We start from the raw sequence: 15,554 nt of genomic DNA on the forward strand, positions 1-15,554 counted from the left end.
AAAAAAGGGAATATAAACCTTGCAGATCTTATGATGGAACATCTCTACAGCAGTACAACCTATGACAAGTGATGTTAGGGACCTCAAAGATGTCTGCCAAGCTACATGTCAACAACCATTTATTATGATGATAGAATCGTATAGCTTTTATTCAACACTTTAAAACACAAACACCAGGAATGAGCATCTTGTAAATGTTCAGGTAGATCAAGGCCATACCTCTGCATCCTGCGCTAACAAATTCACTTTCTATTTCTCGTTCACCGCTGCACAAGATAAACATAATCACCCCCCCCCCCCCTAACCCTTTCCATATACTTTGAAACCCTTCCAATTAATGCCTCGCACTCGCTCATGACCAACCCAACTTCCACCGGAACTACCCGGCCACGTGATGGAACAGAGCACGCGCCGTGAGCTGCGTGCTGGTCTGCTACATACTAGAAATGCCAGACGCCTAGGTGAGTACTATTTCACCTGAGATTTGAGCATCTGGTGCAGGATGACTAGTCTGGTTTGATCTGGCTTACACACTTCTTACTGCAGGCACTAAGGTAGGTCCACTTAGGATTGTTGCTGTGCATGAATTTCTAAAGTTAATATTAAATATTTGTTTATCTATCTATCTATCTATCTATCTATCTATCTATCTATCTATCTATCTATCTATCTATCTATCTATCTATCTATCTATCTATCTATCTATCTATCTATCTATCTATCTATCTATCTATCTATCTATCTATCTATCTATCTATCTATCTACGTATTGCTCTATAAATACGCACCTATTATTTTAAAACTAAAATCCAAGATCCAGTAGCTATGCTCAGTTACTATACTGAAAATACAGATATAGTCTAGTTTTATTCTAAGAACGTATACATTAAATACAATCTCAAATATAATGAACCACATTGAGCGATAGGATAGTTGAAAACTTTGATTGACTAACACTTATTAATTTGTTTTAGTTAGAAATTTCAGATCTAATGGATACTTTGTATTATTTTTGATACGGTAAAATATGTTTATGATTAACGATCAAATTCTATTTCATGTCATTCTTTCATTAAACATATCTAGCGACAGACTATATTAGTCTCTTATTTACTAGGTCGTATCATTTAAGGGTGTCATCTATGTTATCCTTTGAACAAATACGGCCTAGTTGGCTAGTGTAGTGGTAGTACTATTGATAGTAAGAGTTTGATGGTTGACTCCTGATAGAGGTGCTCCAGAAATGGATACGGTCACACATTCGTGCAAATAGACTAATGTGATGAAGTCTACTACTGCAGCCTTTTAGTGTAGCGCTAATTATTTTCTTACCTACATTTCTCCATCTCTCTCCCACGGGGTACACAAGCTCTAAGTTAGCTCACAGCTAAATGTGTGTGTTCTGTTACAAAGAGAGCGTGATTCAGTTCAGAGTACTAGTCAGACTTTACCTGGACTTTACCTGGATCCATAGTAGCTCCACACGCGCCAGCTCGTGCTCGTATCACAGGCATCTTAACGTGAAGTCACGCCTTGCATCACAGTTGTTCAAAAGAGCTAAAAATAAATAAATTATAACACAACAGGATTCTGCGATTTTCAAAAAATATTGCATTATATATGAGCACACCAGATATATTAGGATGTAAAGTTGGGTTCTAACGATATACAACCACTAGAAACGAACACATCTTACAACTTGTATAGCTACCGGAAGTAAAATCTTTAGAACTTCATACAACAAAATCTACAACAATAAAAGGGGGACATATTTGTTACTTTCTCCTTCTCTTGCGACGTCAAATTCACGAAAGCTTTCGCACAGTGTAACACCTTTTAACCACACCAAACGTAGGCCTACATCAAAGTGTGCAACATATAGGTGAAGCTGGTAAAGTGAGTCCATAGACTTATATGAGTGAGTCATTCTTAAAGATATAGCAAAAACAGCAGATTGGTTGGGGGATTAAAACAAACTTTAATTTTTCATTTCTAAATACATTATTTCAGTGATGCCCAAAATACGGCCCGCGGGCCAGATCCGACCCTCGACGTGGTTCCATCCGGCCCGCCGAAATGTCGGCACAAAGTGTAGACAACACCATCGAAAAAAAAAAAAAAAGCTGACTTATGTATCTTTACCTACGTTAGGGCCCTTAATTTTTCTTTAATTTATTGGTAACCATGACCTTTAACAATTAGTGTGTTTATGAAATGAGAATCTACCAGAAAAAGAGAACGGATCTTAACTTTTTTTGTGTGGATCATGATAATTAGCCAACATATGTGATCTATAAGAAAGTGTGGCTGTTTCCAAAAAGAACAAAATATAAACGTCATTATGAAACAAATATGACGTCATTCTTGGTTTGAGCCGCGAATAAAAAGATTGTTAGACTACGCCTAGAGATTGGAGGATTGTTGGAAATATTTACCAAAAATCGACAAGAAAATGAGTCGACGTCAATGTTGTTCTTTTTTTAAGTACAGAAATTAAGCCATTTTCTGACACGTGAAAAAAAAATCACTTCAGATATCCAATTCCTTAATGTAAGTACTAGCTCCACAGTTTTTCTAATCTAATAGTTTCAAATTCAGGTAAATTTCATTTTTTATTTGTATGTGTACATTTTCGTCCATGTGGCCCGCGACACGAGTGTCTGAAATTAAAATGGCCCGCAGGTCGAATTAGGTTGGGCATCACTGCATTATTTCAACGGTGTGCACTAACAAAGATTAGTTATGTCCTAATAGACAGACTCTAGTTTGTCTAGATAAGTGCTACCAAACTGGTTTATTTCGCATTGAGCAGACAACTAAAACTGGGCCCATGTTATCGTCATAGTCTTCATTAAGTCCCAACTCCCATCAGTCAACAAGGTTTAGTCTCTAAGGAACAACCAGAAACACATTTATATTGAGCAGTCGCCGAGTACAGATATTTTGTGAGTAGTAAGCCTCTAGGTCAAAGCGTTTTATCCAAATTAGACTTCTCAAAATACTACTAATGACCTTTACGTTTTGGATACGTAAATGCCAGATTGGCTTGCTGGGCTGTAAGAGTAGGTTATAGTAAGCCACTATTTCGTCGTTACATACAAGAACATTGGCCAGCAAGTCCAGCCTTATTTAATTTTTCTAAGAGTTAGAGTAGGCCTACTCTTATTTTATAGTTCTACTAAATAACAGAAGATAGGAAAAGGAAACTATCGATCGAGGTTCTCTTATTTTACTTGCATTTTTTTTTCTTAAAAGACTAGATCCATAAAAAAAAATAGTCTGGAAAAAAAGCTCATTTTAAGCCTACACTTTGTTAACTCAAGTTTAACTAAATGAATGCAGCTCTAACATCATCAAAGCTCCGCCCTGCTATCTCTCACAGAGGAAACCCATATCCATGAAACATAGACGCAATAAAATCTATTACGCAGATCCTATTATTTACATAGACATATTTGAAATGATATTTGGATCTATTTGCAGGACACTAAGAATTAGCCATTTGTTTGTCATAAGCTTTTCTATTTCTGTATACTTTCATTTCTTTTCATTCACACACGAATTAATTGCAAAACACACACACACACACTGCCACTAACATTCTATTTTCAATGTAGGGACTTATAAAAATAATGACCTAATTTTAAAGCTACCCTATTCCTTGCTGCAGACAAAGGTTGATACTTTGTTTAGAGTGAAAACAAAAAGGAAGAAAAAACTCAACAAGCAGACACCTTGTCCTTTTTTTCTTGTCTAACACAAAGGCATCCATTATTTCTAAACGACTGCTAGGAGTTGCTAGGCAACATCGGTTCAGAACAGAGAAAGGCGTATTGATCCCGCTACAACGTCGTCAGCCTCCATAATTCTTTCTTCAACAGTAGACCTTTCAAATCTGTTACAAGCACACCCACACACGAACACAGGCGCGTGCGTGCGCCACATGTGAAAAATCGATAGGGCTCCCGGGTGAGCAGTCTACACGACGACATTTTTTCCCCTCTTGTCCTTGTCTGGCCATATGTGTTGGTTCAATAGATTCAGTCCATTGCTCTTTCTGCTTTGTTTTTCCACGCACGTGCTGGGTGGCTGCGTCACTTGGATATCACAAGCAGTAAGCTGGCCAGGTAATCTAAGAATGCTAAACATTCAATTGGTGAATATATTTCATTCAGACTATGTTTATATCATATCTATATCATTATTTATCTTGTTATCCTGCCTTTGTCCAATACTTTACAGAGATTAAACCTCATGTGTAGCACACTCGTCTTTGTGAGTTTATCAGTAAGTTAACACAGTGACATGGTTTATTGCACGATAACGATTAATTGACTGTGAACGTATTGAAACACCATTAAAGCAAAAAGCTATATTTCGTTCATCTATTGAGACAAAGTAAATTATCGAACGTATATAATAAAAGTTTGTAGGTCAACAAACATTTAAATCACAATGAAATTAGGAAATATTTTTATAAAGCTTTGAAATACAGTTTTTATGCGCAAAATTTTCCTAAACATTAATTTATTAAACTCTTGAATCTATAATGCCTTACATTCGGAAATTCCCGAGCGCGATAGTCCTTTCAAGAACGTGAAACTTCTTCCAAAACCGTTGTTGGATGTAGATCTTGTCCTAATTCTCTAGCCAAATTTGAATTTACTTTTTTAATACTTTTACAAATTATAACGGTCAAACTGAAGTTTTCACAGTGTGGCCAACGAGCTATATATAGTAATTCTTTTCTCAGCGATCTACATCAACTGTTACATTGGTAGGAAAATCGTTAGAGCTGTTTTTTTTGGGATTAGCGTCCAGATTCCAACTTGCGCCCACCCGCACCACCATGGAGTTCAGATTTGAATAGCGGTATTTTAAAAATGTGAAACGAAACATTTAAAATAACATAAATTGGCATCTAATGATCGGTTAATCATTCCACAGTTTTAAAAAAAATTACTCGTCTGTTTCTAAGGATCACGTTTAAGAGGAATTATTTTTTTATTTTGTTTTTAACTGAACAAGCTAAAAAAACCCCACACATTTCTACATTTTTACATCTACTGAAATCTCTTTTAATTGCAGATGATGAAATAAAGTGAGGAACAGGCCATGAGCATGGCTCAACGAATGGGTGTTGATGGTGGCCTACTTAACACTGCAATGATCATACTCAGCGCTACGTAATCATCTAATCATCGCAGCCATGCTCAAAGTGGACAGTGGTGTTGGTTAATCTGGACATCTCTAGAGTATGGGGGCATGCCGAATAAGAAACTAGAATTACACTTGATTTAATTGCGTGCTTGTTTTTAAAAGCATATTAACATTATACTTTTTTTTTTAAAGTAAAGCTCAATTGAATGCAATTTAATAGGGAAAGGGATAACGTGTTACACACAGATTTTTTTTTTAAAATTGTCTTTGAGTCTATTTGAAGGCTTGAAGCTTACGATCAGTATAGTTCATACAAGTAGAATACCATGACAACAGGTTATGTCCTAGCACTATGCATGTCACCTCAAGATGGCGCGCAGACTACTTCCGAGACCACTGAGTCTAGTGAGAACATCATTCGGCATCGCGACATCAGCTGCACAGAGAGATGGCACTGGGACACACAAGACGTAGAAGCCGAAGGAGCAGCTCTGCTTTGCGATGACACGAAGACGGCCGTGACCTTTCACCCCCACTGGAGCAACGGAACTGCCGGGATCAGAGCCACACGTCCCCTGGCGGGAGAATTCAACTACTGGGAGATTCATGTAGGGGACCGGGTGTTTGGTACCAGCCTGATGTTTGGCCTGACCACCAAGAAAGCCAGACTGATGTCAAAAGAATTCAAAAACTTAATCGGTGAGTGTGTGTGTGAAGTTCATTTATTTTAATAGTTTCGTGGCTACTTGTCGCGCTTAGTTCACCACTTCATACATTTTTTTTTAGTGTTCAAATTGTCTCAGTGTGGATATAAGCCTGTGCCAGTGCCGTAGTTAGACTTGATAAGATATGGGACGCTTTTGGGGCCCTTTATAAGTACTTGCCAGTCATAAGCATTTCTTGGGTGCCCTAAGCTATAGCTTATGTTGCCTAGAGTTAAATTCGGCCCCGGGGGATGTACCGGGGAGATGGGGAGGGTTACAGCAAAAAAATAGATTGTTTTAATTTATCTAGCATTCAATGTTTTAGTTAGGAAAAAAAGTGGAAGTAAAAATCCATCTAACAAAACACAAAATATGGTGTCAGAAACATCAAGTAAGAACATTGAACAGTGGCATCAAAACGTTCTTCCATTAGGCGCCGTATTTGATAAGTCACAGTGTTTCCTCGTTTCATTTTCATAATGGTCACATTTGTATCGTTCAGGGGTGTTGTATAGGCCCAAAAGATTTGCTGTATAGGCCTTAAATATCTGTTGTATAGGCCCTAAAGATGTGCTGTATAGGCCTTAAAGATCTGTTGTATAGGTCCTAACGATGTGCTGTATAGGCCTTAAAGATCTGTTGTATATGCCCTAAAGATCTGCTGTATAGGCCTTAAAGATCTGTTGTATAGACCCTAAAGATCTGTTGTATAGGCCCTAAATATCTGTTGTATAGGCCCTAGAGATCTTTTGTATAGGCCCTAATGATCTGTTGTATAGACCCTAAAGATATGTTGTATAGGCCCTAAAGATCTGTTGTATAGGCCCTAGAGATCTTTTGTATAGGCCCTAATGATCTGTTGTATAGGCCCCTAAAGATAGGTTGTATAGGCCCTAAAGATATGTTGTATATCTGTTGTATAGGTAGTATAGGCCCTAAAGATCTGTTGTATAGGCCCTAATTCTTGAAAAACAAAATTAACCTCTAACTTATTTACTATTGTGTCTTACTACCGCATCCCACATCCATGAAGTTGACTCGTTTATTGCCAAGACCTGGATCCATTGCGATACTTATTGGATATCTCGCTGAGATCTTTTCAAATGTTTGTATATTTTAATAGCCTTTATTATAAGTATATTTGAAATATCCTAGCCTACTGGTAAACACACGATCTATTGAGACTGGTAGTTTACGACTACGGTCTATCTCATCAACTACAGGGGGCGTAATGGCACGTGGTTTAGCAGTTTAGCCCTTTGTGAGATTTAATCGGTCATGGTTTAATTCAATTGTAAAATAAATTAAAAAAACAACATAAGCTTTCTAAAACACATAATTTCGTTAATTAACATTATCGTTAACTTCCCCAGTTTCCTAAGTGAGCGTGTATGTACCTGGTGTATGTGTGTAAATGTGGTACACTTGTCTAAAACTACGTCATGTGTTGACTACTTCTTGCCTTTGTTTACGCCGCATGCGCTTTGTGCCCCCATATCTCTCCACTTCAAAAAAAAAAACAAAAAAAAAACGCTGCGCGTGCTTTCTCGTCACACAAAGCCCAGACTAATCGATCCTCTTTCGTCTGCTAGTCTGAATGGTCGTCTGATTTGGGCAGCTCAATAGCTTCAGAGGGCAGGCAGTAACCCGATTCTGCCTCCGACACACATTAAATAGTCCATGCCATTGATTAGCCAATGTGTGTGTGTGTGTGTGTTTGTTCAAAACATTTTCTTTATACTCACGAATTGCTCCCTTTGTTATGAAACTCAATGTCATCTGTTATATCAAAGTATATGTCCGGACCATGTGCTTCCATGATACCCAAAAACATCTATTATATGACTGACTATGTGCTCCCATATGTTGTCTGTAAATTTAGGCACCGGTAATATGGGCATTTTTTTTTTCTAAAAGGCGGATAATTAGGCACCGGAAGATTAGGAACTCTTTAATAGCAACCTAGTAAAAAAAAAAGTTAAGTTCCCCTTTCACACCTTGTGGTCTTTTGGGCAGATGATGTAAAGGTCATCTGTTTCTGTGGCCTACGGTTAACGAGGGTATCATGTGACCAGCACAACGACCAACAGCATTTACTTTTACCCAACTAATGTCAGAGCTGGGTGGACGATCTCGAAATTAAAATCCTAAAATCCCATTCTTCACTAGGATTTGAACCAGGGACCGCTCAGCCACCGCGACTCCTTAATCGTTACTAAGTCTAACACAGGGTTCTATAAAACGATGAACAAAATTGTTCCATAAGACCTGTCTTCGTTCTTGTTTTAGTGTAGCCTACTTACTAATTTTTTTTTTTTAATCTCTTAAATCGTTTCATCGTGGAGAAATAAAATCAGTCTGTTATCTAGCGTTAATTTTATATGGTTTAAAGACAATTTAAGCCAATACATTGATAGTGCCGATGTGCCTTAAATCAAAATCTGATTTCCTTTTGCACACACCCGGGAACCAACAACATTCCACTTGCTTGATTACAGCAAGTGGCCGTCTGTCAGGCTTTCGAAACTAAATGAAGCCTAGAAACTGAAAAGAGTTCGGGCTAAGAGACTGTAGACAAATATATAGAGATTCAGATGTCTGCCTTCAAGGCCATTAGGCCTACTGATGTCAGGTGTGTCAGAAGGAAAATATATATATATTTATTTGAAATGAACACAATAATAAAAAAAAAATGGATGAAATCTGAAGCCTAGTATTGAGCAAGGCACTCTGTAGCTTTTTACTTTTACAAGAAGAACATTAAAAATACTTTCTGCAACTTATTGATCCATTGTTTTTCTCTTAAAAATTAATGATTTTTAGATTTCCAAACATTTTTTTAGCCCTCCCCCTTTCCCCCTTTTCCCCGAGAAAGAATCCTGGTTAAGTGAATGTATAGATCTAGTACAACTTTTAATAGTCCAATGATCAGCATTTAGATCTACACTTAGAAGACAATGCACAAAATTGTCCTGAACATTAATTTATTAAACTCTTGAATCAATAAAGCCTTACGTTTGGAAATTCCCGAACGTTCTCGTCCTATCAAAACCAATGTAGGATCTATAGGCCTACCTAGATTTAGTCTCTAGCCAAATTTACATTATTTTAAATATTTACTTTGAAAAATTATAACGATGAAACATAGAATTTTCCCCATGTGGCTAACGAGCTAGTAATTCTTCTCTCAGCGATATACTTCAACTGTTAAATTTCTAGTAAAATCGTTAAAGCTGTTTTTGAGATCAGCTGTCCACCCATCCAGCCAGGTTCCTCCTTGAAGGAATCGAAGGAGTGACACGAATAGAGGTATTGTAAAACTATCTAGGTACGGTATTAGGTAAGAGAAAATCATTATATTTTATCCTCTTGTTTAAACTTTTGTTCTCCCCAGGAGAGGACATCCATGGATGGGGCTTGTCTCATAAGGGACATCTCTATCACAATGGAATATCATCCTATTACTGTAAACCTTTCAAAGAATACACACCAGTGGTCGTTGGGATTCTGGTAGATCGAAAGAGAGGAGAAATCACGTATTTCAAAGATGGTGTTAATCTTGGTAATACTTTAGGGTTAGGGCTTTAACAAAATCTTTTTTTTTTTAATAAGTGTGACAACATTTGCATGTCATATTAAGGCGTTTAGTGAATTTCAAGTAGGGCCTACAGGGGGTAAGACCAGACCAATAATTGTTTCAATGAAAAAAAAATTTAAAACCTTTTATTCATATTGCTATTTGTTTATTCAATACTTTCGGGTGAAAAAACGTTATCACTTGTAAATTAAAGTTTTGAATGACAAGTCTTACATCAGCTCAACTAGCGCTGTAACGGCTGTCTGGTAAACATTTTGAACACGCTATTTCTCCAACTTCCCATTCTCGGATCTAACTTAAAAACAGTCATTCATTATTCCCAACAAAACATGAATCTATGAAAAAAAAAATAAACAAATTAGTTAATTATATAGTGGTAATTGACTACATTTATTGAATATAAAAAGGAAATAAATCTGACAATATTGAGATATTGATGTAGATGTGGAATTCTTCCCATTAGATTAAAAATATATTTAAAAAAAAAAGGGTAGAAAACTAGACATACTATTAGTTTTTAAACCTTTTTTTTTTTGTATCCTTTGGTTGAAATGTGTTAATGGCATTCGCCCTTGACTCATTGTAATGTTCAATGTTTGATTCATAGGAGTGGCTTTCAAAAACGTGAATCAAGTTCAAGAAGACATGTATCCGACCATTAGCTCCACCGCTGCCAAAACCTACATGTCGTTGGGCCTGAGGGTAAGAACGTTTGTGGATCTGCAAGACCGGTGCCGACATATCATTGCTCAAAGCCTGGGGGAGTTGGCGCCAGCAAGTCAAGGGATGATCAGTGAAGACATCGCGGACAAAGTGGCAAGTCTACCTCTGCCAGCCAGAGTGAAAGATTTTATACGGTGTGGAATGCATAGCTGATAATGAGCCAGTTGTTCATATACATAGGTAGTTTAGCGTCAGCTTTGAACAGACAACTTCAGTAGGGGCTACTACTTGTTTTATGTGTTTAGCCTGTTATGTGTGTTTATCTTAATACATTTTTCCTTGCCTTGGGAATATGTGGAAACACTACAACCTGTAAGTGGAGATTTGACAGGAGATTGTCGTTGTTAACAATGGTAACGGTTAATGTTTCAAGTAATATCTAGTTTCTAGTTGTTTTTTTTTACTTTTTCCTTGACCTTCCACTCTAGAACATGTAACTTGCGTGACTAAATTGACCTGGTGACACGCGTAGGTCGTAGTAGTCATTTTTGTCTTTAAAGTAACGTCGGATAAGATGTAAACAATGAGTCCGAGTGTATGTTGTAGCAATGAAGCTTTAACCTAAACTCTTGATTTATGAGGGGAGTAACAAGTACAACACCAGTAATAAACTACACGACGGCTCCACGTCAAAGAAAGACGACCATTTAGATTACCGGTGTTTCTAGAGGTTGTACTATGAAGTGGTCTGCATCCTTCCTCCAGCCTTTACACACACACACACACACACACACACACACGACCGCGGTAATTGACGCACTTGATGGCTTTACCGTTGACACGAGGGTCATTGTGCGATCCGTCCCTGAATCTACCAGATGTTGCACTACTTAATTACGAAGTAGGCCTACTTTGTATCAGAGACCGACTCCAGTTTTGTTTTGTTTTTTTCAATGGTGGCAAGAGGTTGTATAAGGGTTTTAGGAAATTCAATTTGACATTTGTTCGTTGTCAGTTGAAACAATCATAACACAACTACCATCCACACGTTCAACATACAGTCACAAATACATAATCATACATACACACTAAGGCTTACAGTCGCACACATATATACATTCACACTTACACAAAACTAAACACGTGCACACTCTTACACGCATACTCTCATACACATATACACAAACACTAGTTGTTTGATTTAAATATCCACATTAAAATCTTTCATTGTTTACATTCAAGCAGACCTAGACACATATGTTATTATAAGGGAAATGATGACTGAAAAAGGTTCATTGTGTGTGTGTGTGTTTAAACATTTTTTTTTTTTTTTGTGTTCTTTTAATTCACTAGTTGTACATATTTCTTCCATGTATTTATTGTTACCTTTGTCAACTCAATATCTCAATTGAGGCGTGTATACCACGAATGTAACTTGCGATGAGGTCATCTAGTCAATGTCTCTAACCTGTACAAAGTTCACCATTTGTCTATTTTAATCTTTGGAAATGATCTTTTATGTATAACATGGACAGGGCTAGTCTATAGCTACAACTAAAACTACGCCTTCTAAATAACAGCCTGTTGTATAAGAGCAGTAAAGCGAGCTGATTTTTCCCCCACGCCTACGCTTTTGCTGGTTAGTAGACTTCCTAACATTCGGGTTTTTCTTTACCGGTTCTATTGAGTCATTTCCCTTACGTTGTATGCACTATTTCTATGTACTTTGACTTTCTGGGAATTAGGAATGTGTAAGAAAAGGACGTTCCTTTGGATGAGTCCAAGATTAAATCCCCGACAAGAAAATCTATTTTAATCTTATCATTACCTGCACATCCGGCCTAACGTTTGAATTATTGACTCAAGTCTTCAGTTCGTCGATCTATAAGTGAAATAGGATACATCTGAATCGATCTGATTCACGTTACAATATATTAAAAAAAAAACATACAAAAGCCCTGTCCTTGTTTGCTAAAATACTATGTGGCGCCATGGCCGGATTTGTGCAATAATTTGGTCTTTATTCAATTATTTGAATAGTAGAGCCCTCTATAAGATACCTTGTATATATTTTGTGTATGGATAAACATTTCATAGGATGTTAAGAAATGATTGCTTAAATCTTGAATCATTCTTTATCAGGGAGAATAACTCCTACGTACTTGTTCATGTAGATTTGACAAAATGACGTTTCCGATGCAGTCAGACTCTAGCAAATAATTGAATGACACATTGATAGCTACCAATATTTCGAAGGTGCAGAAGTTGAAAGTTGGGTTTTATTTAAAGATCATTGGGTTTAAATGTGAGTGTGCATAAAGCAGTTCTACCATCTAGATTAGTGGGGGGGGGGGGGGGGGACTGGGGAGCTAATTGGATACCTGAATCCCTAGAGAGAAAGATACATCTGAGAGACTACGTTAAATGCTTGTCACTTGACCAGCCAGTCTCATAGATGTATGTCACAAAAACATTCAAAATGTCACTTTATTGAGAAGTTCATTGGAATAAATGTCATTGTTTCTTAAGGTTGTTGACAATGATTTGTGAGCTTAAGTCAGTACTGTTATAGATTTGGAAGATAGAAGCCCAGTCTGTGTATGCCATATGAAGAATAACTGTGAATCAGAGAGATGTTTTATCTCAGACAAGCTCAGAATGAATGTGAATCAGTAGAGATAGATGTTTTATCTCAGACAAGCTCAGAATGAATGTGAAACAGTAGAGAGATAGATGTTTTATCTCAGACAAGCACAGCATGAATGTGAATCAGTAGAGAGATAGATGTTTTATCTGAGAATCATACCAGCTACAGTGAGTGATTCAGCATCTTTGACTATGTTTTTGGACTGATTCTGTCTCCAGGTGCAGCTCAACTCCTGCCCTTAATGAAACCCCCAATAGGTGTAAGCTTTGGTAAGCAGTGATTCAACTCCAATTGATGATTTACAAACAAGATTTGCATAATTAGAATATATGCATTTTCAAAAAAAAAAAAGAACTATAAGTACAGTAAGTTAATGAAAACATCCCAAATACAGCATTACATAAATGTATCAACTTGACACAAAATGGGAATTTTTTTCTTTCTAAACATCTGTTTGAATGATTTTTGTTTCTGAAACATCTGTTTAGTTTGTGTGAAACATCTGTTAGAATGATTTTTTTGTGAACCACATGATTGATTGTTCTAAGACAAAATGTATTATCTGATTTATATATGTATTTATTAATATGTATCTATAATTTTATTGTAACTCTCTCTCTCTCTATATATATATATATGTAAACTGACAAACATATCAGACAGTTTGAATGATAGTTTTTTAAATTTTTTTTTAATTTCAAAATGTTTTGATATTAATTATTTATGTATTTCTTTACCAAGGCCGGAACAGTGCAATAATTAACTGTGGCATAATATCTGTATATAGTTATGGAATATTTCTTTGTCTCTGCAAATGTTATTAGTTCATTTCCCTTACCTTTGTTTCTAAACAGAAACTTTAAAAAAAAAAAAAAAAAAAAGGAAAACGATTGGGAAAAAAATCAAAACTAAAACAACAACTAAATTTTTTCCAAGATATTTTTGACTTCTTACAATTTAGCAAAGAATAGTCTGGGCAAATGAGACCAACAACAGATGTAGAGACAAATAATTGATGTACACATTTAACTTTATGAAGTGGAGGAATTGAAATCTCATATGTACAGTAACTGTGTTGTATTTATTTATTTAATTCATTTATAATACTTTTTACTTTTCTGTGAAGCTGTTTTTTAAGCATCATTTAACTCAATTTTTATTTCTTTGCAAATGTGTTGTAATTTTCTTTGGGATTGGTGAATTAATATTTATTTATGTTTACCATTGGCTATTTATTTTATTTAAACCATCGACTTCATTTATACTTAATAAAAGCAAACTATTTCCATAAAGATCAAATTCTTTATAAATATAAAACTATAATTTTAATTGTGATCTCTTAAAAACTTTGGAAATGTTAAAGTCAAAATTTTATCTTTGTAGCTTGTCATTTACCATCTAGCTATTTCAGAATCTATTCTTTCCTTTTTGAACCAATTGGAGAACTTGATTCAACAAAAATACAAATTAAAGTTGATTTAGCTACATTTTTTTTTCTTCAGACTTTGTTATATTTGTTAGTAAGTTTTTCTTTTCGTTTTAACAAATATTTTATGCAACATAAATAGTAGAGAAATTAATAACATATATTTTTTACTAGTGAAAATGAAAAAAAAAATACTAAAGAATATTTAAAATGCTATTATAATACAAAAACAGTATATTATTTTTAAAAGTTTATTGCACTTGCCTATTTATTCAAGAAATAATTTCTAGTTTATCTCTCAACTTATTGACTACAAGGACAGAAAGCTATTAGAAATGTACAAAATATTCAAAGAACATTTGAACAATATTAGACAAAAATATTGTAGCATTGAACATTTGGGAAATTGAAAAATGGCTTCTTAGAAATAAATTAAAAAAAAGGTATTCAACAATTTTTTTAAATTATGACTACAATTTACAAAATCTAGTCCCCTAATGACTTGAATAATTGCAACTAATCCTAGTTCCTAAATAAGGTAATGAAAGAACTCTTGATATAGCCTTTATGCTCCTCAATGATTATACAATGTTCCTAAATTATAATAAGACTTGATTCAGCCTATATGTTCTAAAAGGATCATTAGCAGAGAATAAAAAAACAATGAGTTTTCTTCAAACTAGAAGACTACCAAAGCTCAATATGAAGTAGAATCCAGTATCTTTATTTGACCATGTAGGCTCTATGAGTCCAAGTTCTCTTCAGAACATGAGCAAAATAGAAACATTTTCTTTTCTTTAGACTAACTTTAAGCAAAATGAAAAGCTGAAAAAACTGAGTCCTAAGAAAAGCAAAATGTCAATTCTAAAAGTTAACCATTCTTAGCATTACATTTATATTGAAAAGAACAAACAACCGAGCATAATTGTGGAAAACGAGAAATTTTGATTATTAAAGATCAGAAATTTATGAAGCAGTTTTAATAAAAAAAATGGGAAAAATTGAAAGAATAATTACTTCATTATTAAGCAACCAGTAAGAAGAGACCATCCAATCTTAAAATACCAATAATAGCAACCACATTTTGAACCCAACATTTACATAATGAAATTAAAAAGTCAGGACACTACATGTTATTTCAAAACAAAAAAATCATCAAAAGTCATTGGCAATTCTGGGTATCACAGGTTTTGTCCTAAATATCATCCAGGACTTAGGAAAAAACAAATTGTCCTATTTAGGTCTATGAAGACAAAACCATGGTTACTGATTCAAAAACATACTTTCAAGTTTGAACAACAAAAAACAAATGATAAATATTTGTACACATTGGTCTGGGTGTCATTAGTGCACACA

General features: G+C 35.4%; 1 protein-coding gene across 3 annotated transcripts; it reads left to right on the top strand.

The window, feature by feature from the left end:
- The first annotated feature begins 395 nt into the window (after nucleotides 1-395).
- Nucleotides 396-14,259, top strand: LOC106065414 (SPRY domain-containing SOCS box protein 3-like). Of its 3 annotated transcripts, none has more exons than XM_013224226.2 (4): nucleotides 396-554; nucleotides 5,089-5,859; nucleotides 9,259-9,426; nucleotides 10,070-14,259. In XM_013224226.2, the coding sequence occupies exons 2-4, from the start codon at nucleotides 5,487-5,489 to the stop codon at nucleotides 10,336-10,338; spliced, it is 810 nt and encodes a 269-aa protein (XP_013079680.1). In that variant the 5' UTR covers nucleotides 396-554; nucleotides 5,089-5,486; the 3' UTR covers nucleotides 10,339-14,259. The 3 variants fall into 3 exon arrangements, with proteins under 3 accessions (XP_013079680.1, XP_013079687.1, XP_055886424.1); XM_013224233.2 differs by lacking the exon at nucleotides 396-554 and adding an exon at nucleotides 3,977-4,127; XM_056030449.1 differs by lacking the exon at nucleotides 396-554 and adding an exon at nucleotides 4,178-4,287.
- The last annotated feature ends 1,295 nt before the right edge of the window (nucleotides 14,260-15,554 follow it).

Source organism: Biomphalaria glabrata, chromosome 5 (assembly GCF_947242115.1).
Source record: "Biomphalaria glabrata chromosome 5, xgBioGlab47.1, whole genome shotgun sequence".
Classification (NCBI taxonomy): Eukaryota; Metazoa; Mollusca; class Gastropoda; family Planorbidae; genus Biomphalaria; species Biomphalaria glabrata.